This window comes from Ochotona princeps, chromosome 13, assembly GCF_030435755.1.
Source record: "Ochotona princeps isolate mOchPri1 chromosome 13, mOchPri1.hap1, whole genome shotgun sequence".
Lineage (NCBI taxonomy): Eukaryota > Metazoa > Chordata > Mammalia > Lagomorpha > Ochotonidae > Ochotona > Ochotona princeps.
In genome coordinates, this window is record NC_080844.1 from 9,139,916 (window position 1) to 9,164,753 (window position 24,838).

General features: G+C 43.5%; 1 protein-coding gene across 1 annotated transcript in view; it reads left to right on the plus strand.

The window, feature by feature from the left end:
* The window catches only part of GRID1 (glutamate ionotropic receptor delta type subunit 1), a 651,231-nt gene that overhangs the window by 373,692 nt on the left and 252,701 nt on the right, over positions 1-24,838 (plus strand). Inside the window, exon 5 of the mRNA XM_058671771.1 lies at positions 985-1,038. Coding sequence (XP_058527754.1) covers positions 985-1,038 — 54 coding nt within the window. The remainder of the gene's footprint in view (positions 1-984; positions 1,039-24,838) is intronic.

The window sequence follows — 24,838 nt, forward strand, 5'->3', positions numbered from 1 at the left end:
ATGAAACAAAGACTCCAATGTGACAGCTCTCACAGGTTCATAGATGCCTGGTGCGGGCCTGGGTACTCAGCCAGCGCTTGGCACATGCTCACTGTAAGTGTTCTTACAGATTGTGCTGGAAAAGCGTCACTGCTTTCTAATTCTTCCAGTCTGTTGGCCTTCCAATGGAGGGGGGCAGAAGCATTCCTAAACATGTTCACAAAACGCAGCAAGCAGCAGTGTGTTCTTTGCTTTGGCTTTCCAGTTCGTTCATCTATTCAGTACTGTTTGCTGAACACCTGCCATGTGTTGGTGGTGGCATAAGGTTCCTGGGACACAACTGTGGCCAGAGAGCTTTAGTGTCTGACTTCGTGGTGTCCCCAACCTGGAGAGGAGATGAGTGAAAACAAATAAACCAATGGCTGTCGCTATTGTGATTCAGTCGCTATCAGAAATAGAACAAAGCCACGCAGCAGAGAATGATGGAGTGAGGCTACTGCTTGGTGATTAACAAGAACCCAGATCTTTGGGTTTTCAGGGATAGAGGGTAGCTCCTAGTTGCCATCGCAGGGTTTTTTGGCATCGTTGGGTGAGCCTCCATCGAGTCCTCCTTGTATTTTCCTGGCTCTGCAATCTTGGGCAAGATTAAATCCATCTCAAAGTGGCCCTGTGTGAAAGCATTTGCAGATGTCTTTAGGAAAGGGCTGCACAGCTAAGCCTCCAAACCATCATGCCAGCAGGACCTGGAGCTTCTGACCTTGCTCCAGGCTAGTGCACAGAGTGAGAAAGCACAGCGGGTCATTAGTGATCTGTGTTCAGACGAGGCTCCTTGCAGCTGAGGCAGCCTGAGCAGGCCCCAGATAAGGGCCAAGTGGGGTGGCATGTTTTGTGAAGAGAAAATTTTGCAGGAATAGCATTTACAGACACTATCTTGGCAACCATCCTGCATGTGTGCTGGCTTCTGGCTGGCTTCTGTTCATGTCCGTTCTCTCTCTCTCCCTACAGGCTGTGGAGACCAACCTGGCTTCGAAGGACAGCCACTGGGTCTTTGTGAATGAGGTAAGAGGTCCCAGGAACCATGAGAGTTGTGGCTCAGGTTGAACCCCTACCCTTCAAGAGAGCACTAAGCAGTTCCTTTCATATCCAGTTCTGAATTGGGTTGCAGAGGGTAGGGCTGAAGTGAATCCTAAGACTCTACGCTGCCAAGGGATGAAGTCAGAGCTGCAGTTGACCTGCTCAGATGCTGACCTGGAGCAGGTGGGGCTGGGGAGAGAGTCCAACCCTGAATCCACAAAGCAGTTGGGATGCAAAGAGAAGAGATATCAGATGTTGGATATGTGCAAGAGATCAGGCAGTCAAATGAGGGTCTGCTAAAAAAGGGAGCCTGGGCATAGGGCTGGGGAAGGGAGGATGTGCAGGGCATATGGGAGCATGCGTGCAGACTGTGTGGATGTGTACAGGTGTGAAGATGTGTAAGTGTGATTTTGGGGTTAGTGAGCATGTGAGAATGTCCATGTATGAATTATGTGTATATGAGTTTGTATGTGTGTGGGTGTGTGTGAGTTGTGTGGATGTAAGTATGTGTGAGTTACATGTACATGTGAATGCACCTGTAAGTGTTGTGTACACATGAGTGGATGTGTTCACGTGACTTGCTTTTACATTGGAGTTTCTGTGAGTGTGCATGTGTGGGTCAGTGTGTTTATGTGCAGTAGGCAGAGGTGGGGATCAGGGTTCCCATTCAGAGGAGAATGAAAACATCTGTTTCATGACTGGGCACCCCTCTGGCCCTGACCCCAGGGAGGAATGAAGATACAGTCATGGGGACCTGGTCTGCTTTTCACTAACTGCACCTTCCCAGGCCCTGGTCTCTCCCTGTTCAGGGGGGACTTGTACCACATGTCTTCACTTTCCCACAAGGAATCCTCTCTGCTCCAACTGCCTATGTCTGTCCCCTGTGTGCCGTTATCAGCGAGCTGACTTGGGAATGCATTTCCTAGTGGGTGCCTGCCTTCATCAGGACTTCAGCCTTCAGCTGCTCCTGGATTAGATGATCAGTTCCTAATGGCTTCATTTTGGAAGATGGAAGTTAATTAGGTAGCAGGTTCTTCTATAGTATGTGTGTCTTCATTAGCCTGGTGCGAATGCCGTCGAAGCCATTTTGGGTTGGCTGCTGTTAATAACGGCATGAGTGGTGTCACAAAGCAGGTAGCTCCTTGCGAGGCATAAGGCTTGTGGTTTTCCAACATGAATTCCCATCGCGGTAGCTCTTGGGTACATGAGGCCAGCTATAGACCTGCATAGTTACTGACCCTTTGCCAGCACTGCAGAGGAGGTGATGTTGGTCATTAGGAGCAGGGGCATGGCTGCTGCCTCTCTCTCTCTCTGCAGAGCCCGTATGAGGCCTCCTTGATCCTTGGAAGTTTTGATTCTCTGTGCTATGCTGGCCTCACTGAGGGGTCTGCAAAACTGTGTTTCCTTTGTTTCAGAGAAAGGGAGCATTCTGCATGCCCTGAAATCAGGTGCCTGGTGCCTTGCTCCTCTGATGACTCTCCCAGATGGCCTAGCAGCCTGCACTGCTCCCTTGCCAGACCTCAGAAATGTGCTCCGTCTCCTTCCCTCAGAACCCTCTGTTGGCTTCCCTCGATGCCCACTGCTCATTCAAGTCTATCTATCTGTTCCTTCACAACTAGAACCATTGGGTCACGGATGTCAGCAAGAGTCAGGGGTGTACCTGTCAGGACGACACTGGCAAAACCTCACCCCGGAGCACCTGCCACTTTGATCCACAGTGTCGCTGGGCCACTTGGGCAGTGCTTCCTGACCTTTGAGTTTCTCCAGTGAACAGGAGGTTTCAGGAGGCACTGGTCTCCCCCTTGCTGGGCTCCTCTCCCCAACCAACACATACGTTGAAAGGCAGAGGGATAGTAGGTGACATCTTTGACCTCCTGTGATATGCCAGTTACTGTCAACAGCCCTGTGTGATAGTTGTTACCAACTCCATTGTACAGATGGGAAAATGGAGATTCCAGAGATGGAATCACTTGCCCAAGGTCACACAGCCTTTAGATGGTACGTCTAGGGGATTCCATATAAAGACAGGCTCTGAAGCCCTTTCTACTCATCGACGCCACTGTGCACATGAGCTTAGCAGAGACCGTGAACTTCTGGTGTCTGATGTAAGGTTCAAACATGCATGCTGTCTTTTGTTTTGTTTCTAAATTTTCTATTCTTGACTCGGGGAAGGGGAGAGAAAGGAGAAAGCCACACCCAGCCTCCCAAATGCCCCAGTACCCAGGGATGGGGAACCATCACCCAATATCAACCCAGGTCCCAATGTGGTACATGTTCTAAGGGTTCTGCCCAAGTGGTTTGGACAGTCTGAAATGCTGTCAGTTTTGCTGATCCAGGGATGATGCAGCCCTCCCAATGTCCATTGGCTGACATAGTCAACCTCAAGTCTTCATTCACCCCGATTTTTGCTGTCATTGTTTGCTGAGATAGTTGTCCAATTTGTTCTGTTTTCCTTCCTCTGCTATGGTACCAAATGGGCTGCCATGTGCATCAGGGTCTGTGTCCACTGATCCACCTTTTTAACTCACCGATAGACCCAAGCAACCCAGTTCCTGCCAGATTCCCCGCCTCCTCACCCCCTCCCCCCGTGGGGCTCACACACCTAGCACACACCTTGCATGCATACTGTTTTTTTTTATTTTTATTTTAAATTTTGAATTTTATGGAACAATTCTATAGAGACTGGGATTCCCACCCCCTACCAATTCCCACCCCCGACTGATTTTCCCCATATTATTACAATAGTATCGTCCTTCAGAAGGAGTTATAATTCCATCAGTCTGTTATTTTAAGTGTGTCCTGACATTGCTGGTATAGACAGCATCATAAAGTCCATCATCCCATTGTCTAGATATGTCCAACAGTTTCACTGGGAGTCCATCTTTGATTTGGAAGTAGGGATGCATGTTGCATTGTGTCTTCACATCTGGATATGGTGGTCTCTATTACTCCATCACTATACATTCCAATTTGTATGATGGTTTCCTTATATTAGAGAGAACATATGGTGCATGGATACTGTTAATGATACTCTTAGGCTAGCCCCACAGGCTCGTGGCCGGCCTGTGGGGTTGACTCGTTGCTGGCATGTGGGGATTACTTGTAGCTAGCCTGTGAAGCTGGCTCGTGGACAGTCTGTGGGGCTGACCCTTGGCCGGCCTGTGGGGCTGGCTCCTGGCTAGCGTGTGGGAGTTACTCATGGGCAGTCTGTGGGGCTGGCTCCTGGCAGGCCTGTGGGACTGACCCATGACCAGCTGTGGGACTGGCCCCTGGCTGGCCTATAGGGCTGACCCGTGGCCGGCCTGTGGGGCTGGCTTATTGACAGTATGTGGGGCGAGCTCCTGGCAGTCCTGTGGGGCTGGCTTGTGGACAGTCTGTGAGGCTGACTGTTGGTCATCTTTGGAAGTCTGTAATCTGAAGGTAGGACTTCTTGTGAAGCTTTGACCCCTCTATCTGCTCAGGGTAGACTCTGGTGAATGGTGGGGGTCTTCTCTGAATGATATGTCAACTTAGCTTTAGCACCAGCCATATTCAGAAGTGCTGTCACCTGTTCTAGCACAGCCCCATGGAAAGCAAAGCCCTCTCTTTCCCATTCCTTCCAGAAAGGCCATTTGGACTAGTGGTTAACACACTAGTTAAATGCCCACATCTCTTGTGGACCAACTACCATTGGGGCGTGGTAGGTGAAGCCTCTGGTTGTAATGCCAGCATCCCATATCAGATTTCATGGCCAGTTTGAGTTCTAGCTGGTCTACTTCCAACCACCTCCCTGCTGATGTGTCTAGGCAAGCAGAAGGTGGCCCAAGTATGTAGAATCCCTGCCACCCATATGAGACACTTAATAGAGCTCTTGCTCCAGCTTCCAGGCTTCTTGATCAAGTACATCCTGCAAAACAGCAAGTGATGGCTCATGTAGTTGGATTCCCAAATGGGAAACCTAGATGGAATTTTCATCTAGCTTCAAGCCCTGAGTAAATAAACCAATGGATGAGAGAGGTCTTTCTTTCTGTTTTTCTATCTTTACCACTCACATATTCAAAATTTAAATACACATACAGATATACACACAGAGAAGTCAGTTATTCTTTTTTTTTTAATTATTTATTATTTAACTTCAGTAATTACATTGTATTATGTGACACAGTTACATAGATACTTGGGTTCTCCCCACCCCTCCCCAAACCCTCCCACCATGGTGGATTCCTCCACCTTGTTGCATAACCACAGCTCAAGTTCAGTTGAGATTTCCCCATTGCAAGCGTATACCAAACATAGAGTCCAGCATCTTATTGTCCCGTCAAGTTCAACGGCTTCCTAGGTATACCCTCTCTGGTCTGAAGACAGAGCCAGCAGAGTATCATCCCAGTCAATTGAAAGCTCCAACATACCATCAGCAAAAATTTACATCATTATGGAATTAATTGACATAGTAATGAGTAACCAATATGTTAAAAGTAAATGCGGGTTCCCAGCCACCTTCTGTGACCACCTCACCTATACTTCAATTTTAGTTTATACACAACATATAACATTCAAAACATAACATGTTATACATAACATCATATCATCTTAAATTAAGGCAAACATGTGGTATTTAACCTTTTGGGATTGGCTCATTTCCCTTAGCATTATGGTTTCCAGTTTGGCCCATTTGGCCACAAAGAACTGCATTTTGTTTTTTTTAATAGCTGAGTAGTATTCCATGGAGTAGATGAACCATAGCTTTCTTATCCAATCCTCTGTTGATGGACATTTTGGTTGTTTCCATGTTTTTGCAATTACTGATTGTGCTGCTATGAACATAGGAGTACATGTTGGTTTCTCATAGAACAAGTGTTCTGGATATATTCCTAGGAGTGCTATTGCTGGATCATACGGTATGTTGAATTTGAGTTGTTTGAATATTCTCCATACTGATTTTCATAGAGGCTGTACCAGCCTGCAGCCCCACCAGCAGTGGAGTAGGGTTCCCTTTTCCCCGCAACCTCGCCAACAAGTGTCGTTGGTGCTTTTATTCATGTGGGCCAGTCTTACTGGCGTTAGGTGGTACCTCATTGATGTTTTAATTTGGATTTCCCTTATTGCCAGGGAACTTGAGCATTTTTTCATATGTTTATTTGCCATTTGGGTTTGTTCCTTTGTGAAGTGTCTGCCCATTTCCTGTGCCCATTTCTTGAGTGGGTTGCTTGTTTTGACATTTTGGTTGTTTTGTAGCTCTTTGTATATTCTGGATATTAGCCCTCTATCACCTATGTCGTGTGCGAAGATCTTCTCCCATTCTGTGGGTTGCCTTTTTACTTTGTTGATTGTTTCTCTAGCTGTACAGAAGCTTCTTAGTTTGATGAGGTCCCAATTGTTTATTTTGGTCTTGATTTCTACTGCATCTGGAGTCTTTTTTAGGAAGTGAGGGCCTACCCCTAAGTGTTCCAGTGTGTTTCCAACATTTTCTTCCAAAAGTTTGAAGGTTTCTGGATGTAGGTTTAGATCTGTTATCCATTTAGATCTGATCTTAGTGTATGGTGAGAGATGTGGATCTATTTTTTTGTTTCTGCAGGCTATCAACCACTTGTCCCAACAGCATTTATTGAACAGACCTTCCCATTTGCCCGGGTTGTCGTTTGTCTTTTTGTCAAAGATTATTTGGCTGTATTCTTATTGCAGCAGTATACCACTCTGGCTCTGTAATTTTTTTAAGTCTTTCAAATAGAGAACGATAGAGAAACTGTGTCCGGGTACCATTTTGTCATATACCATGACGAGGGATTTTTAAAAAAGGCAAAACAATATGGTGTTGAGGATAGGCATTGGATGGGGGCTCCTCTTCCACCTGGATCTCCTGCAGGTGTTTGCTGCATAGCATACTAGTCTTTCCTACTCCTGGAAACTGATCCCCACTGGTCTATAGGAAGTCCTGTACCCCTCCCTGCCATGTTTGTGGTTTTGCCTTTAGCTACACCTCTCATTTGCCTATCTCTTTCCAGGTTCTGTCCCCTAGTTTTCTATCTTTGATGTGTTGAATGTGTTTTTCTGGATTCCAGCTAAACACTCAAGGGCATAAGTCTCGTTTGCTTTCTTCATGTGTTGGTTTGCCAAATATGCCTGCCCTGTCTCACTAGTGAGGCTGGCTGATGCGTAGTACAGACCTGGTTTATTTGAAGAAGAGATATTTGGATGCAGAGGAAGCCTCGTGAAGTTTGTGAGCTTCCCTGACAGTTTTCACAGGTCTTCTGGCTCCCACTCTGGGGACCTAGGCAAGCAGATGCATTTCGGGATATCAACCTTATTTGCATCGGGCACTTGAATTATAGCTTACCACAGAAGAAGGTGGGGAATTCAAAACCTCTTATGGGAAACAAAATGAAAATGCACTATTAGTCAAGCAGACTGCTAGACTGTGGATCCCTTCAGGAGAGAGCCCGAGTTGGCGCATAGCTGACTTCGCAATGCCTGTGGAAACAATAGATGCTTAAAAGGTTTGGCTGAAGGCAGGTTGATGGACATGACATTCAGCAAACCACATTGATGTGCGCTTTCCAGACTGCCTCAGAAACAAAGGCTGCAATGAAGACACTTAAACACGGCAGGGCTGCTCTGAGTGGCTCATCAGCAGATGCAGGTTCAAAACCAGGCAGACCTGACTCTGAAAGCGTTAGGTCGCTTCTCAGATCTGTTGGCCAGTTGTGGTATAGTGCTTTTTCTCCATGTACTGGTTTTGGCGCCAGTGCCATCGTACAGTAGGCTAAGCTTCTGCCTGTGGCATTAGCATCCCATATGGGTGTCAGTTCATGTCCGGGCTGCTCCACTTCAGCTCCCTGCTTGTGTCCTGGGAAAGCTGTAAAGGACAGCCCATGTCTTTGGGCCCCTGCACCGATGTGGGAGACCTGAAGGAAGTTACTGGATTTTGGCTGCTTCAGATTAGCTCAGCTCTGGCTGTGGCAGCCATTTGGGGAGTGAACCAGCAGATGGAAGATCACTCTCTCTGCTTCCTCCATTTTTTTTTCTGTGTGACTACCTTTCTTTTCTCTCTCTTTTTATAAAAGGAATAAATAGAAGAGGATGCTGGTAACTTAGTTCTGTCCGTGAGACAGGAGTATGCCTAGTGCTGAGTGTGGTCTGCACACAGGGAACAATGTTGTGGCCTGCCCGAGAGGATCTGCTACTGGGAAGTCAGAAGCCTCATCATTTGACCTCCCAGGGAACTTCCTGCAGGCAATTCATGTATGCAGTATGCACAGAGACTCTCCTGGAAGAATCAGGAGAGATGGGGAGTTGAAGCCCTGCATTTGCTCTAGGCAGCTCTCATTGCTAGATCAATTCTTGAAGATGTTTTGGGGGAAATGATTGCAGATACTTAAGAGGCACTGGTGATGCCCCCACACAGCATTGACACTTGGATTTTCTTGGTGAATGAGGCTTTGTGTGTGATCAGTGGGTCAGCAGGAGCCTGGAAGAAGGAGAAGGCATATGGAGCAGGCCCTCAGCAGCCCTTCCCAGTAGCCAGCCCATATACCATGTCCATGACCTTGCCCTTTAGCTCAAGATACAGAGACCCAAACCACGTTCTCTTCTACAAACTTTTTATTCATTTATTTGAAAGGCAGGCAGTCAGAGAAACAAAGAGTGAAATCTCCCATCCCTGGCTGTCTCCTGCAATAGCCCATGTTGGGCCAGGCTGAAGCCAGGAGCTAGGGACTCAATCTGTGCTCTCACATGGGTGTGTGGGGATCTAAGTTATGGGGCCAGTGCTGGAAAGCACACCTTGCACAGCATACCCAGTCCTTTATGAAAGTAGCCTGGCTCCACTTAACTAACCTCATTTACTTCTTCCCTGTCCACTCACCATCTCATGGTTCATCCCTGCAAGTGGACCAGTGACTTCTTGTTTCCTGTATTTATTTTCTCTTCCTGGCTCTGGGATTTGGCCGTGACTTTCCTTTTCCACCTGCTATGCCCTTCCAGAATCTTTAACCCTTTAACCTTTAACCCTTGTCCAGCATCCACCTTCTCTACAGGTTTCTGCTAAGCACTGCCTCTGCTGAGAGGACCTGGTGGGTTTCCCCAGTCATGCCATCCTGTGCTCCTCACCCCAACTCTGCTGTGTTGGGTGTGCCTGATTTCCCTGCTCAACCTGTAATGGAGGGCCTGGCTCTCTCTTCTGTTAGGCTCCCCAGAGTGCCCAACATGAAGAGCTTACTGGGTTAAACTTTTCTTGCTGCTATCTCTTGTTTCCTTACCTAGATCATGGTGCTCCAACATCTCTTATGTGGAGGAAGTTTTTCAGTTCCTCGTGGACTAAAGAAAACTGTGATCTGTTCTCTGAGCTACAGCTGTCAGTACCCTTGTTTCATTGCACCACATTCACTGCACCTTGCTCCACAAGGCACCAGCTCTGACTTGGTGATGCATACATATTCACCTGGTCATTGTCAGGGAGCTAGAGTGGCCAGAGGGAAGGGCAAGGGAGACTCTGGTTAGATTCCACAGTGTGGAAGTTGCCACATCGTACTCTGGGAAATATGTGTCCTGCTGATTTGTAGGTTCTTTTATTAGTAAACAGAAAAGAGAAAAAAATCAGAATTCTGGAATCAAGAGAGAGTGACTAACAGGTGAGAAACAGGTGTCTCCTCCAAGTAGCTCTGGGCTATAGCACATGTGGGGTCTTGACAAAGACAAGACGGTGTTCCTAGTCTGTTCCATGCATGTGCTTTGCATTCTCAACCAATTCCAGGTTTAACCTCAAAACGTCCTCCGAGTTAAAGGACAATGTCATTGGTCTCCAGATATCCAGTCCCGGGGTGAGGAGGCCACTACTGTTACTGAAGGAGAGGACCACGATTGGAGTGTGAATCTCACAGCCAGCAGACATCTGTATTTGGGCTGCAGAGAATAAGAGAGAGGGAGGGAGGAGATTTGCTTCTTCATTTGAAGATCCTAATTCCATTGGAATATTATGTCTTAACCATTTAGCTTCTTCAGATTTAATTCAGTATCACCCAAAAACAGTTAAGTTTGTTGTATTCCAGTCCCATGTTTCTCTCCCCTCATCCACCACTGCAGCCCTTGCTCAGAATCCATGAATGGAGAACAAAAATGACCCCTCATCAGACACTGGTGGAATCAGGTGCCGTTTTAGAATCACTGTGATGTATTTATTTATTTATTTATTTTACTGTGATGTATTTAAAAAATCTTAAAGTAATAGTTTTATGAAGATTTGTTTGACATACAGTGAGTGCATAAGTTGTCCTTTTTGACATATGTGTATCAGGAAACCATAGCCAAAATGAAAATAATTATCATAACCCTTTACCCAACAGTCCCCGTACTGTTTATCAATCCGATCCGTCTCTTCCACCCTCTAGGAAAACTCCTATTTCTGGTACTGTATTTTACTTCGGTCTTCTAGGGTTTATATTCATGGACTCAAATAGCATGCAGTCTAGTCTCCCTCTTTTTAGGTTATAGCTTATTTCACTCCAGTGTAACTGTGTTGAGATTCTGTGCAGTGTATAGTAATAGTTCCTTCCTGTTATTAATGAGGCATGTTTAGTTGTCCAGATGCTCCAGTTTGGTGTTCCAGTCACCTGCTGATGACATTTGTATTACTCTAGATTTTTGTCTATTACAAAAAAAACCGCTGTGAATATTCATTTGTGACTCTGCGTAGAAGAACACTTTAATTTTCTTGGGGATATCTGTATATAGACCTATAATCACTGAGTCATATAGTAGCTATTCTGTCTAAAGTCTTTAAGAAACTGCCAAGTGGTTCTTGGTTGTTCCTCATCTTCTCCAGTGCCTGATATGGGAAGTCTTTTGATTTTTAGTGTAATGGTCCTCATGGTGATCTTAATTGTAACTTCTTTGATACATAATGATCTTGAACATCTTTCCATGAGCTTCTTTGCCATCTTGGTGTACATATCTTCTTTGGTGAAGTATTTGCTTGAATATTTTGCCCATCTTGTTGGATTATTTGGTTTCTTCTTGCTGAGTTCTGAGAGTTTTTTATATATTCAGGTTACAGGTTCTTTTAATTTTTAAAAAATGTATTGTTGGTGCAGAGAGGAGGGGAGGGGTAGAATGGGAGATCTTCCGTCTGCTGAATCATTCCCCCAAATGGCTACATAACCTGGGCAGGGCCAGGGTGAAGCCAGAAGCTAAAACTCTATCTGGATCTTCCATATGGGTGGCAGGGACTCAAGCATGAGATCAGGACGACATGAGCTGTGGCTTAATCCACTGCATCATAACACCCACCTCCAGAGTATAAGTTCTTCATCCAATGTATACTTCACAAGTTTTTTTTTTTTTCGATTTGTAGCTTGTGGTTTTATTCTAAAATTGTCCTTTGAGTAGTAGAGTTTTATTTTAAATCACATTTATTTTTAGATTTAACAATTTTAAGCATTTTCCATATTCACTTCAGATGCAGATATTATATACATGCAGGTTTTTTTTCTTGAAAGTGAAGTTATTAATAACATATAATGTGGAATTTTAATGAAATTGGATTTTTATTTTCCTTTCATTGATTGTGCTTTTAGTGTAGTAGCTAAAACACTTCTGAACCCTCCATTCTCCCAATGATCTGTTTTTGTTTTTTTCTGTCTTAATGCCAATCTCACACTCTCTTGATTCCTGTCTCTTTATAATAAGATTTGGTAGCAGATTTTGTTATCTACCCACTTGTGTTTTTCATTTTCTAAGTTGCTCTGGCTGTGTTGGAATTTCCATATGAATTTTTGAATCAGCTTGTCAATTTCTACAAAAATGCTGACTGGAATTTCATTTGGGAATTGAATTGAATTTACAGTCCAACTTGGGGAGAATTGACATGTTGACAATATTGGGTCTTCTCACGCATAAAGTGCATGGCTCTGTTTGTTCAGGTCTTCTCTAGTTTCCCTCAACAATATTCTCAGCGTTTCAGGTACAGACTGCTCCATCGTTCTGATTTACCCTTCAGTGTTTTATGTGGTAGTAAATGGTATTTTTCAAAAATTTCAACTTCCAATTGTTCATGGATAGCGTGTAGAAATACAATTGATTTTTATATAATGATTTTGTATCCTGGAAACTGGCTGAACCACTTGCTAAACCTGTAGGCTTATTTAGTTTTTAGATTGCATGAGATTTTCCTCATTGACTATATTTCAGAGTTCAACAGTTCTACCTTTTCCTTTCCACCTGAATACTTCTGATTTCTTTTTCTTGGTTAGTACGTTCAGGACACTGAACGTAAGTGCTGAGAGCATATACCCTTTTCTTATTCCCGGTATTTGAAGGGCACACCCGGTATTTTATTATTAAGTATTATATTGAGCATAAATTGTTCATAAGTGGCCTTTATCTAATTGGGAGATTTCTCTTTTTATTTCTACTTTGATGAGAGGTTTCTCCTACCATGTTCAATAGGTCTCCAATATCCCTTAGTGTTTTGATGTCTTTCTGTGGCTTTGGTATTAGTGCAATGCTGGTCTCCAAAAACAGAATAGTCAAGAACGTGTTCTCTCCTTTTAAGGGTACTGTAAGAATATGTGTGTGTGTGTGTGGGGGGGGGTGAGGTTTTCATTACAAAATACATTTATTCAGGACTAGTGCAATAGCACACCAGCTAAAGTCCTTGCCTTGAATGCGCCAGGGTCTCATGTGGGTGGGAGTTCTAATCCCAACAGCTCCTCTTCCCATCCAGTTCCCTGCTTGTGGCCTGGGAAAGCAGTCGAGGATGGCCTAAGGCCTTGGGACCCTGCACCCATGCGGGAGACCTGGAAGAAGCTCCTGGTTCTTGGCTTCTGATCTGCTCAGCTCCATCCGTTGGCTATTTGGGGAGTGAACCATTAGAGAAGCTCTTCCTGTCTGTCTCTCCTCCTCTGTGTAGATCTGCCTTTCCAATAAAAATAAATAAATAAATCTTTAAAAAAAACCCTACAAATTGCATTTATTTAATGTGCACAGAACTGTTTCTTATTGAGTGAATTTAGGTAATTTGTGTCTGTTAATGAATTACTCCATTTCATCTAAGTAGTCAAATGTATAGGCAACGTTCACATATGTACAAAGTTCAAATGTATGTGAAATTTGTTATCTTCTGTTTTGATACTTATTGAGGCCACAGAAAGATATGCAATCTCTCCCTCCCATTCCTTGTACTCACAACGTGTGTCTTTTTTTCCCTGACCAATCGGAAAAGAAATATGTCCATGTTACTGATTTGAAGATGCCAGTTTTCTCATTAATTTTTGGTACTATTTTTTCTCTTTGTGTTGACTTCTGTTTTTTCTCTTTACTACTTTTTTTTTCTGTTGACTTTTGATTTCTCATCTGACTTCACTTCCTTGGCATGGTGAGGATGGGGAAACTTATATTCTTGAGGGGAGACACTTCTTTGTTTCCATTACTGGCCTCCGTTTAGTGACTCAGTGGCATCCCACATGTTTTGATATGTGGTATGTCCATTATTTAGTAAAAAATACTTTCCTTATTGCTTTTTGTTTCTGCTTTGACCCCTGAGTCATTTCAAAGTGTGTTAGTTTCAAAATATTAGGTATTTTACAAGGAGCTTTTTGTTACAGATTTTAATTTAAATCCTCTGTGGCCAGACAATGGTTTGACTATTACTTGCACCCTTTTATATTTGTTGAGGCTGATTTATCTGGTACACTGTCCTTCATGGTAGATATTTCTTGTGTTCTTGAAAAGGGCGGGTAGTCCATTATTGTGTGGAACATTCTAGAAATGATTGACTTTTTAGCTGATAGTACTGTTTATGTCTTCTATGTCCTCAATGGTTTGTGTCAGCTTGTTCTATCAATTACTGAGAGAGGTGTATTAAAATATTCCATTGTAATTGTGAGTTTATCTCCTGAAATTTTATCAGTTGTTGCTGAGCGTATTTTGAAGTTCTTTTGTAGGGTATATAACTATTGGACTTAGTTTCTCTCTGGTAACTTTTTCTCTTAAATGTGTTTTACCTGGCATTAGTACAGCCATTTCAGATTTCCTTTGAATGTGTCAGCATCCTTTTCTATTCTTTTTAAATTTGCTTGATTCTTTAAGTTTATTTCCTGAAAGCCATGGATACTTTGGTCTTGCTGTTCTATCTATAAGGACCATCCCTATCTTTTAATGAAGACACATAAATAATTCATGCTTCGTCGTGTGCCCATTGGTGTGATTAGATGTAAAGCTGTCTTCTGCTTCTAGTTGCTTCTCTCTCTCTCTTTTTTTTTAAATCTGGTTTCCTCCCTTTTTAAGCTCTTTTGGATTGATTGAAAATTTTGAATGATTCAATTGCAGCTGTTTTGTTGGCATATTGACTGAAAGTCTGAAAATGTTTAGCAATTGCTTTAGTGTTTTTTTTAATATACCTCTTTAATTCACTATGATCTACTTTTAAGTGAGTTTATAGCACTTCATATATAGTATAAGTGTTTTCTGATTATATTCTTGTACTTCTCCTCTCCTGGCTCTTATGTAATCGTTGTCTTATGTATCACAGCTCTCTATAGATACACCTTTATATGTATACATGCAAGTGTTTATTTGTAGTCTATAATACATACCACAGTGCAATTATATTTTTTGAAGCAGCTGATCATCTTTCAAAGGGAGCTGAATTTTATAAACCAGCAACCCTATATATACTGCGTGTCACCACTTCAGGCATTCTTTATTTCTCTGTGAACATCTGGATTTTATCTGGTGTCACTTCCTAAGCATGAAGGATTCACTTTCTTCTTTCTTAAGTGTGAGTCTACCAGTGATGAATGCCTTCAGATTTTGACATTTTTCAGTCTTTATGTCTCTGAAAGTCACCTGATATCACATTCAGTTTTGAAATACCCTCTTCTTGGGTGCAGAATCTTGTGGAGTACTTCTAAAATGTTGCCCCCTGCCGCCTTCTTACTTGGATGAAATCTGGCATTGTCTTTATTTTGTTTTATGTCCATGTCTTCTAGCTCTGATTGTTTTCAAGATTCTGTCTTGTTTTGGTTAATTTAATTACAGTGTGCCATCGTGTGATTTTTTTTTCTTTTCTTTTTGTGCTTGCAGTTTGTTGAATTTCTTGGATTTGTGGATTTATAAGTCATATCAGAATCTTCATCTATCATTTTCTCAAAATACTACAAAATTTCATCTACTGCTTCTTCAAATTTGTAGTCTGTTTCCCCATTCTCTTTTAGGACGATCCTAATTATACATTAGATTTTTTCAATGTGTCCTCCATATCATTGATTGCTTTTAATTTTCTCCTGTTTCATTGTGCCTAATTTTTGTTGCTGTGGATTCGGGGTCACTGCTGTTTTTTGAAGTTTCTAATCTTCCGCTAATTCTAGTTGTATTTTCTGTCTTACACATTGTAGTTTGGATCTCTGGAAATCTGAGTCTTTTCTTTAAATCTTCAGTGTCTGTACTTGCATTTAATATATTTTTTCTTATTTTTGGAGAGGGGAAGGGTAGGGAGAAGGAGAGAGAGGGAACATGTATGTGAGAGAGTCCCTGCTTGCTGGTTCACTCTCCAAATGCCAGAGCCAAATCCAAGGATCCAGGAACTCTATCCAGCTCTCCCTTGCCAGTGGAGGGAAGACAGTTACTCAGTCACCAACACTGCCCCCCAGGCTGCACATGAGAAGAACGCTAGAGTAAAGAGCTTGATCCGAAAGACAAACCCAATTACTATAGCGTGGAGTGTGGGCATCTTCTCCACTAGGCTGTATGATCACTCCTGTACTTACATTTTCTGGACGTGTATTATTTAAAAACTATTATTTGCCACTTCTCATCTCCCTTTGAGCTCTAGGTCAGTTTGGATTAGTTGATTATTCTCATTACTGCCTGTGTTTTATTTTTTGAATGTCTGATATTTTTTTATTAAAAAGCAAGTGTTATGAATTGGATTTTGTCTGGGACCTGCTATTTTTACATTAATGTATATATTTTTTGAACTTTTTTTTCCTAAGACACAGTTCTTTGGAGACAAATTGATCTTGCTTTTCTGATTTATTGAGTGTTTCTTCAGTAGAACTCTGAGTAGGGCTAATTATTCTGTACCATGGACCTAGAATCTCTAAGTATTTTGCCTAGTGCATGTGATGTATTAGGTTTTTCAGTTTGGAAGGGAGATGGGAAGAACTTCTTTTTTTTTAAGATTTATTTGTTTTTATTACAAAGTCAGATATACAGAGAGGAGGAGAGACAGAGAGGAAGATCTTCCGTCCGATGATTCACTCCCCAACTCACCGCAACGGCCGGTGCTGTGCTGATCCGAAGCTGGGAACCAGTAACCTCTTCCAGGTCTCCCACACGGGTGCAGGGTCCCAAGGCTTTAGACTGTCCTCCACTGCTTTCCCAGGCCACAAGCAGGGGGCTAGATGGAAAGTGGAGCTGCTGGGATTAGAATCGGCGCCCATACGGAATCCTGACGCGTGCAAGGTGAGGACTTTAGCTGCTAGGTCTTTGTGCTGGGCCTGGGAAGAGCTTCTTTACCCAGATCTGTGTGAGCTCCACAGCCTAAAAGCTCTGATCATTTTGGGTTGGTCTCTTTGGATGCATCTGTGGACAGCTTTGTCTTGTACATATTATTTGTCCCACCTCAGTGATTTCCTTGGATACAAGCCCCAGGCTGCACTCTGCTGTGGAATCCTCTGGAAAGGACCACATTTTTTTTGAAGGTTTATTTGTTCTTATTGGAAAGGCAGATTTATAGAGAGAAGGAGACACACAGAGAAAGATCTTCTGTCCACTGGTTCACTCCCCAAGTAACCACAATGGCCAGAACTGAGCTGATCTAATGCCAGGAGCCTCTTCCAGGTCTCCCAGATAGATGCAGGGTCCCAAGGCTTTGGGCCATCCTTGGCTGCTTTCTCAGGCCAAAAGGGAGCTGGATGGGAAACTGAGCTGCCTGGACAAGAATCAGTGCCCATAGGGCACCCCAACATGTACAAAGCAGGGATTTAGCCACTGAGCCATTGTGCTGGGCCCAAGGGCCACATTTTTCCTGTGAGGTTGTTTCCTCTCTGGTGCTCTGTCCTGTGAACTCTGTCTCGGTCTTTCAGCAACTCAGACCCACATACTTGATACACAGGGTCCCCCGGCTCCTATAGGTCCTCTCCTCCCCCTGTGACATGGACGTTCACAGGCGCCCCTTGTTTCCTGTCTTCAAGAGTCATTTTTGGATTGAGGCCATGGAAAGGGAAGAATTTTTTTAAGATGAGAAAGATACAGGGATATAGATTTGAGGGCCAGGATTAGGAATGTGTGTGAATGTTTAATTTGAGATGTCTCTTGAAGCAGCAAGTGGAACTATTGACTAGACACTTGATTGTGTGAATCCAGAGTTCCAGCAGAGGGTGATGCTGGTGGAATGAATCTGGAAGCCACATTGATGTAGGGCTTATTGAATGTGCAATGTTCTTATTTCACTGAGGGCTGGTAGTACTCAAATTAAAAGAGGCCCAAAGCCCGGCCCCCAGGAACAGCCATACATTGGAAGGAGGAGAAAACTCCAGAGAAGGTGAGGTGGAAGAGAAACCAGTGGGAGGATGGAGTGTCTGAATCCAAGTTCAGGAGCCATGCCAGAGGGCTGAGAACTTGCTGCTGCCAAGTGCCACTGCCAGGACAGCATGGTGGCCTGGAGGGAGAGCTCTGGGAAAGGTTGGAGTATTGAGCACCAAGGAACTTCAACCCAGAGTATTCCATGCTACAGACAGGAGAATTGAGGCTCAGAAGGACAGCCTGGCTTGTCAGTGTCAGTGCCAGGAAGTGTCAGGACCAGGATTTGAACTGAGATCTGAGTGACTGCAAATTGAAGAACAATGTATCTTGGATCTCAGTGTCCCTCCATTCTCTTTCCTCCTGTACCCAGAACTATCTGAATGCTGAAATAGCAGGGCAAGCCCATCAATCTCTGACTAGATTTCCATAAATTGGAAGCAGCAATGTAGTTCTTATTTGGAAAATCTTACTGTGAAATGTACTTGTTATTAGATTTCTTCCCTTTATGTTATGCTGCATATTGGCAACTTGCTTTTTAAATTTATACTTTTTTCATTCTAGAATGAAGATGGGAATAAGGGAGAGGGAGATAGAAGGGCAAAGAGAGAAATATCTCACTCATGGTTTTATTCCTCATGTTCCTGTAATTATCCACCAGGACTTGCTCAGGGTCCAACTTGGGAGTTGGGCATTCAATCCAGTTCCCTCATATGGGTGGTAGGGATCCACCTACCTGTGCCATCACTGATGCCTTCAAGAAAGCACATTAGCAAGCAGGTGGAATCAGAAGCGGAGATGGGAATTGAACTCAGACCTCATATATGGGATGTGCTGTCCTAATGAACATCTTTTGCTAAGGCAAATGCCCAGCCCTTCACGCTGTATTTTCAAGTTTCTTACAGAAATGGTGAAAGAATTTGCATACCCGTGAATGCATACATGTCTCTCAAACATAGCTTAATGTTCTGGGGATGTACTTTCATTGTGCACCAGAATACATCTTTTTCCTTTCGCAGTTTGGAAGGAACCTATGGGACTTGGCATTTATGGATCAAGACGTAAGACAGCATTGCTCTTTTTACTATCCTTCTGTAATCCTCCTGCAAGTCTTGTGGGAGCCTGTGTGGAGCTGTCCAGATGGGGGGAGTAGGGAGTGGGAAAATGCGCCCTCCTGTCTCAGAGAACAGTTTTTGAGTAAAGGCACTGCAGGTGATTTGGGCTCCTATGCTTAACTCTTCTGTGACTCTGGGCCAGCAGTGTTACCTCCTTCCTTGGGCCTTATTTTCCTCCTCTGATCTTCCTAGAAGAGTTGTGAAAATTGAATGGGTGGGCATGCAGGGGAAATGGCCCAGTGCAGGGTCAAGCAGAGAATAAGCACCCTTCAAAGACAGACCTTCCCATCAACAAAGCACTAACATTCAACAAGAAAGCTAGCCTTCAGAATCTTAATCAAGAAAGCTCACCAGTTGAAGGCACTGCTTCCGGGTATGTTCATCCTCTTCTTGTGGTGGACAGGTTGGGAACACAGCTTGCTTCATCCTCTGGGGGAAAGTGAATGGCACACCTAACAATCATGTTCTGGGCTTTCTGGGAGCTCTGTTCTCCCTGCTTCTGCTTTCTAACTCCCATGCATCCTTGGAAAACCAGTTCCAACTACAGGTTGCAACACCTGTGATTGGCCATTCTGTTTTCCAATATCCTGGAAAATTTGGGCTGGGATTCTTCAATGATCCTTCCCTTTTTTTTTTTAAAGATTTATTTGAAAGGTATAGTACATAGATGGAAAGGGAAAGGGAGAGACTGAAAGGGAGAGACTTCTTCTTTCTGCTAGTCATTCTCCAGACGCTGACAGTAGCCAGGCCTGGGCCAGGCTGAAGCCAGGAATCTGCAACTCCACATGAGTCTTCCATGTTGATGGCAAGAGCCCAAGGATATCTGCTGCCTTCCCAGGCACATTATCAGGGAGCGCCAACATGAGATGCTGGTGTTGCAAACAGTGGTCCATTGCTGGCCCCACTTTTCGCTTCATGCCCTGGCTTCCTACCGTGGACAAGTTCTTATTCATTCATCATGCACATAGTTGGTACCTAGGAAGCTCACTGATGCCACTTGTTGCGATTTGAAAGACGGGTGGCCTAGCCTTATGGAGCCTATAGCATCCCAGGCAACAAAGCTGTGCCACAGATCACTCACCCGCAGCCAGCCAAGGGTTGTGGAACCCTTTTCGTCCCTCTTCTCCTCACGTCCACCCCTGCCATAGACAGACAATACACTGCCATGGTGGGATCAGACTCTGTGTTTTTAGACGTGAGTCAATTGTTCCTAACAAGTGTATTGCCACTTTGCAGAGTTTTGACAGAAGAAAGCTTGCAAAAAAGGAGGGCTGACACGTAGACAGTTTTAAAAATAGCTTTAATTACCACGTGCAGTGAATATTTCAGAAAAATAAAGGTTAGTGTCTTTACCTTTCTGTGTTTCTACCCATCGCCCTTTCCCATAAAAGGATTCTGGTAGACTCAGCTTGTGCCAGAAAGGCTCCATTATCTGTGCCTTCTACCCTGTTATTACACCTCCTTTGCCAGACGGGGTAGTCATTAGGCATCCCATGGAGACATGGAGCAAGTACACTTGATACACACACACACACACACACACACACACACACACACGGCTGCTGCCATCACAACCAGCCCCTGGCAGAACTCCTCAAAGAAGTAACTTCCAAACCTGGAACCTAGAGGCAGTAATAGGCAGGAGAAGCCCCCAGAAATCCTTGTGCAAGCTGTCCTCTGGAGTGTTGGAGTAGCTCACAGAGCCAGTAGTGTCTGCTGGAAGGTATGCCCCTTGCATAGGGGCGGCCTGCTTCAGAGTTGCTTGAAATACCCAAATGAATATTATGCAATCTGAGAAAGGAGAGCAAGGCAGCTTTTTAGCAGTCAGTGAGTAAAAGCAAGATGAAATATCTAGCAATCCTGATGCCTACCTGGGTTTCTGGTCAAGAATTTACTGTAGTGGGTGCTACACAATGACTCAGTGAATCCTCTTCTTGCAAGCACTGGAGTGCCCTAAGGGCATTGGTTGGTGTCCTGGCTGCTCCACTTCCCATCGAGCCCCGCTGCTTATGGCCTGGGAAGTCAAGGGAAGCCCTGGGATCCTGCACCTGCACGGGGAACCTGGAATAATCTCCTGACTCCTGACTTTGAAACAGCTCAGCTCTGGCTGTTGCAGCCTTTTGGAGAGTGAACCAGAGGATGGAAGATCTTTCTGTCTCTCCTTCTCTCCATAAATCTGATCTACCTTTCCAATAGACATACATTAAAAAATAGCTGCAGAACCAGTGGATCAAAGGCAATGGTATATAAATAACCTCTGTTTGCCCTTTGTCTATTGGTTTCCTGTGTGGCATTGCAACAATGAACAGTTTGTCTGCCTAGAGAAATAAGGAAATTGCTGTTGCTGAGTCTCTACAGTGTGTCCTGCCCTACCCTGAAACAGTGGATTTACAGACATTTTAAAAATATTTATTTACTTTTATTGGAAAGACAGATTTACGCAGAGAAGGAGAGACAGAGAGAAAGATCTTCTATCCACTGGCTCACTCCTCAAATGGTCAGAGCTAAGCTGATCTGAAGCCAGGATCCAGGAGCTTCTTCTGGGTCTCCCATGTGGGTGTTGGATCCCAAAGCTTTGGAAAGTCTTCTGCTGCTTTCCCAGGCCATAAGCAAGAAGTTGGCTGGGAATTGGCACATCTGAAACAAGAAACAGCCCACAGATGGAATGCCAGCACTCATAGGCAGAGAATTAGCCAATTGTGCTGTTGTGCTGACACTATAGACATTATTTCTAAATAATTATAATTTATCAATTAAAGAGGTATCAAGGTTATTGATCCCAGTTGTAACAGAATTCTTTTCTCTCTGCCCTCCAGGATGCACAGAGGATCCTGGTCTTTGTGTTAAATTCAATCATAGAAAACCAAAGGAAAGAAATCAGTGTACTTTTGAAATGAAAATTCTTGCTATGTTTTACTTAAAGGAAAAGAGAAAGAGAGAGGAGAGAGAGAGGCAAATGAGGCAACGGAGGGAGGGAGGAAAAGAGGGACGGAGAGAGAGAGAGAGAAAAAACACCTCCCATTAACTGATTCTCTTCTCAAATTCTGCAATAGTCAGGGCCAGTAAATCATTGGAGCCAGCAAATCAATCCAGGTCTTCCACGTGGGTGGCAGAAACTCACCGCTTTGAGCCACCAACACAGCCTCCCAGGATCTATGTTAGCCACTAAGCTGGAGTCAGGATCCTAAAGCAGGAATGGAGCCTGGCACTCCAGTGTGTGACTTGGGTGTCTTAATACCTAGGCCAAACACCCGCACCTACTCTCAGAAATCAGTGTTTCTAAAAGGTACATGCACTAATGTTCTTTGTAACATTATTTACAATAGTCAAAACATATGTGGTCAAACTCAGTGACTATCAGCAGGTGAATGGATAAAGAAAATGTGGTATGTATTCACAATAGAGTACTGTTCTGTCTTAAAAAAGTAAGGGAATCTGTTTTTTTGTTTTTTTTTTTTTTTTTTTTTTTGTGATGACATCGCTGAACCTTGAAGGCTCAGCCTTTAGAGAGATAAGCCAGGCACAGGAAGACAAAAACTGTATGATTTCATTCGTATGTAGAATCTACAAAGTTGATTTCAGAGCACTTGAAAATAATATGCTGATTACTAGGGGCTAGGAGAAGGTTGACCAAAGGATGCAGAATTTCCCCCAGTGAGGATGAACTTGTTCAAGAAATCTCTTATATAACATGATAAACATAGTTAATATTGTATGCTTGAAAATTCTGAAAAGAATAGATTTAAAGTGTTCTTACCGTGAAAAAAATGGTAAAAATGTGAAGCAGTGAAATAGGAGATGTTTATGTCCTGTTTATTCTCAGATACTTGAAAGACACACATAAAGAAGAAAATCGAGACAGGAAAGAGAGAGAGAGAGAGAGAGAGAGAGAGAGAGAGAGAGAGAGAGAGAGAGAGAGAGAATGAGGAAGAAAGAAAGAAATGTTTCATTCATTGGTTCAATCCTCAACTATGGCTGCAATAGCCAGGGCTTTGCCAGGCCAAAGCCAGAAGCCAAGAATTCCATCTGGTCTTCTTCGTGGCTGATGGGCACATCTGCTGCCTCCCCAGGCATGTTAACAGGAAACTGGATGGGAAATGGTGTAACCTGGAACTCAAACTGGCATTCCGATATGGGAGGTCAGCGTGACAGGTGGTAGCCTAACCAAGTGCACCACAACGTGGGTCCCATTATTTATCTTTTATTTCTTGATTTAAGATTTACTTATTTCATTTGAAAGGCAGAGTGATACAGAAATAGAGAGAGAAAGAGAGAGAATTCACCTGTCTTTTTTTTTTTTTTTGGAAAAAAAACTGGGGAGAATGAGGAACTCATCCTGTATAGAGTATGTGTTGTTCACTCACCTCTGTGTGGGTGTGCATGGATGCAGGTATGGTAGAGGAGGAGGGGCAGGGATGTGCAAGCGCAGGGAAAGCTCACTCTGATTCCTGCCTATTGTTCTGTAGTAGTAAAATGGAATATAAATTAATACACCACCAAATTATCCTTTCAGACCTCCTTATCTGTGCAGCTTATTTTGCAAAATTGAGATTGCACTGGAATGTTCGGTTTTGGGTCCCACAGTTTTCGGTGAATACTGTTAGCATTTTATCCTGCCAGTAAATTGCATTTAAGATAATATTTAATGGCCTTGTAGTTTTCTGTCATTTGAAGGGATTGCAATTTATGTATATCTCTACCTTTGGAAAGTTAGATTGGTTAAGGCTTATGTGAATGATGGTACAGGTATCCACCTTCGCCTCAATCTGTGGAAGTCTCCCTGTGTTGGTAAAAATGTTGTGATTAAATCTGAGGACTCTCAAAAGCTCTGAATCACTTTTTTAGGGACCTTGTCTCATTCCAGCCTGTGAATATGGGTAGCACAGAAGATTTTTTTATGTTTACCAATTTCATAAGTAATAATAAAAAAGGTATCACCGTGTTGTTACATCTGTATTTCTTTGTTCATTAGCCAAGTCAAGCACTTAAAGCATTTATTGGTTGGTCATCATGTCAACCTTTGATGTTATGACTTAGCTACCCAATCCTTTGTGCGGATATCTTAGTCTTGTCTGACTCATCTTAGGGATTTTCCTGCCAGCAGGCCGTGAAACCACTGAGGGGGTAAGGCAACCGTGTTCTTCTGCCGTAAGAACCATGGGAAACAGACTGGTCTAGCATGCTCGTTTATTGTAATATAGCACAAGTTTATATAGAGTAAGAAAGAGGAAGACAGGGGGATATCACCTGACAGTTCTCCCACCTAACAACGTCACTGTAATTGGCTAGAAGATATGTCTATCTCTCTAGACCCTCCAATCATATCATAGGTTATGTACAACACTCATGGCTGGCAGGTAATCTGTGGGTCACAGATAGGCTGGCAGGTACTGTGGACTGTACCTGCTTATTAAGGAAGTTCCAGCACAGCTCATCCAAGGACAGAGAAGAGAGACTGGCATGCAGCCCACCTGTCTTGCCTGTTTGACCAGGTTGAGGTCTTGGTTAACTAAAATCATAGTCAGGGGTTCCCCTGGTGACATGATATGCTATGCCTATGACCTCCCACATAGGCCCAGAAGGCAGAGATACAGGGGTTATATTCCACAGACTCATGCATTACAGCCTCATGAGAGAGGGCCTATTGATGATAGAACATAGAGGATGAAGTAGAGACTTAGAAAAGGTTTAAGGGAGTCTGGGCTTGTAAAAGTAAGCTGGAAAGTGTAGTCTCTATTTGGTTTTAACTTCAAGACTGGTGTTAGGCCCATGTAAAATCATTTTTAAACAAGTTCAGTCTTCTATTTATGAGAGGTATGTGTTGCCTGATATCTTTAAAAGTCAAATTTTCTGTGTCAAGTAAAACTTACAACTATTATATTGAAATAGATAATTTTGATTTCTGAATTGGAACTTGGCTTCCTCATTAAAAGGACATGGAATTTTCTGTAAAGAATCAAGTCAAAAGTCATTACATGCGGGATATTTCATCCAATAGAATAGAATGAGTGAGCAGGTTCAAAGAGACAAAGGGAGACAGTATAAGGTTGCTTTTATGATGAAACCCAAGAACCCAGCTTGTTTCGGATCCTGGTTCTGTTGTGTGGGACTTGCCAGTAGCTTCACTGAAAGCTCCAAGGTGACCTTTAGTGAAGGAGCAGGATCGCTCATCATCC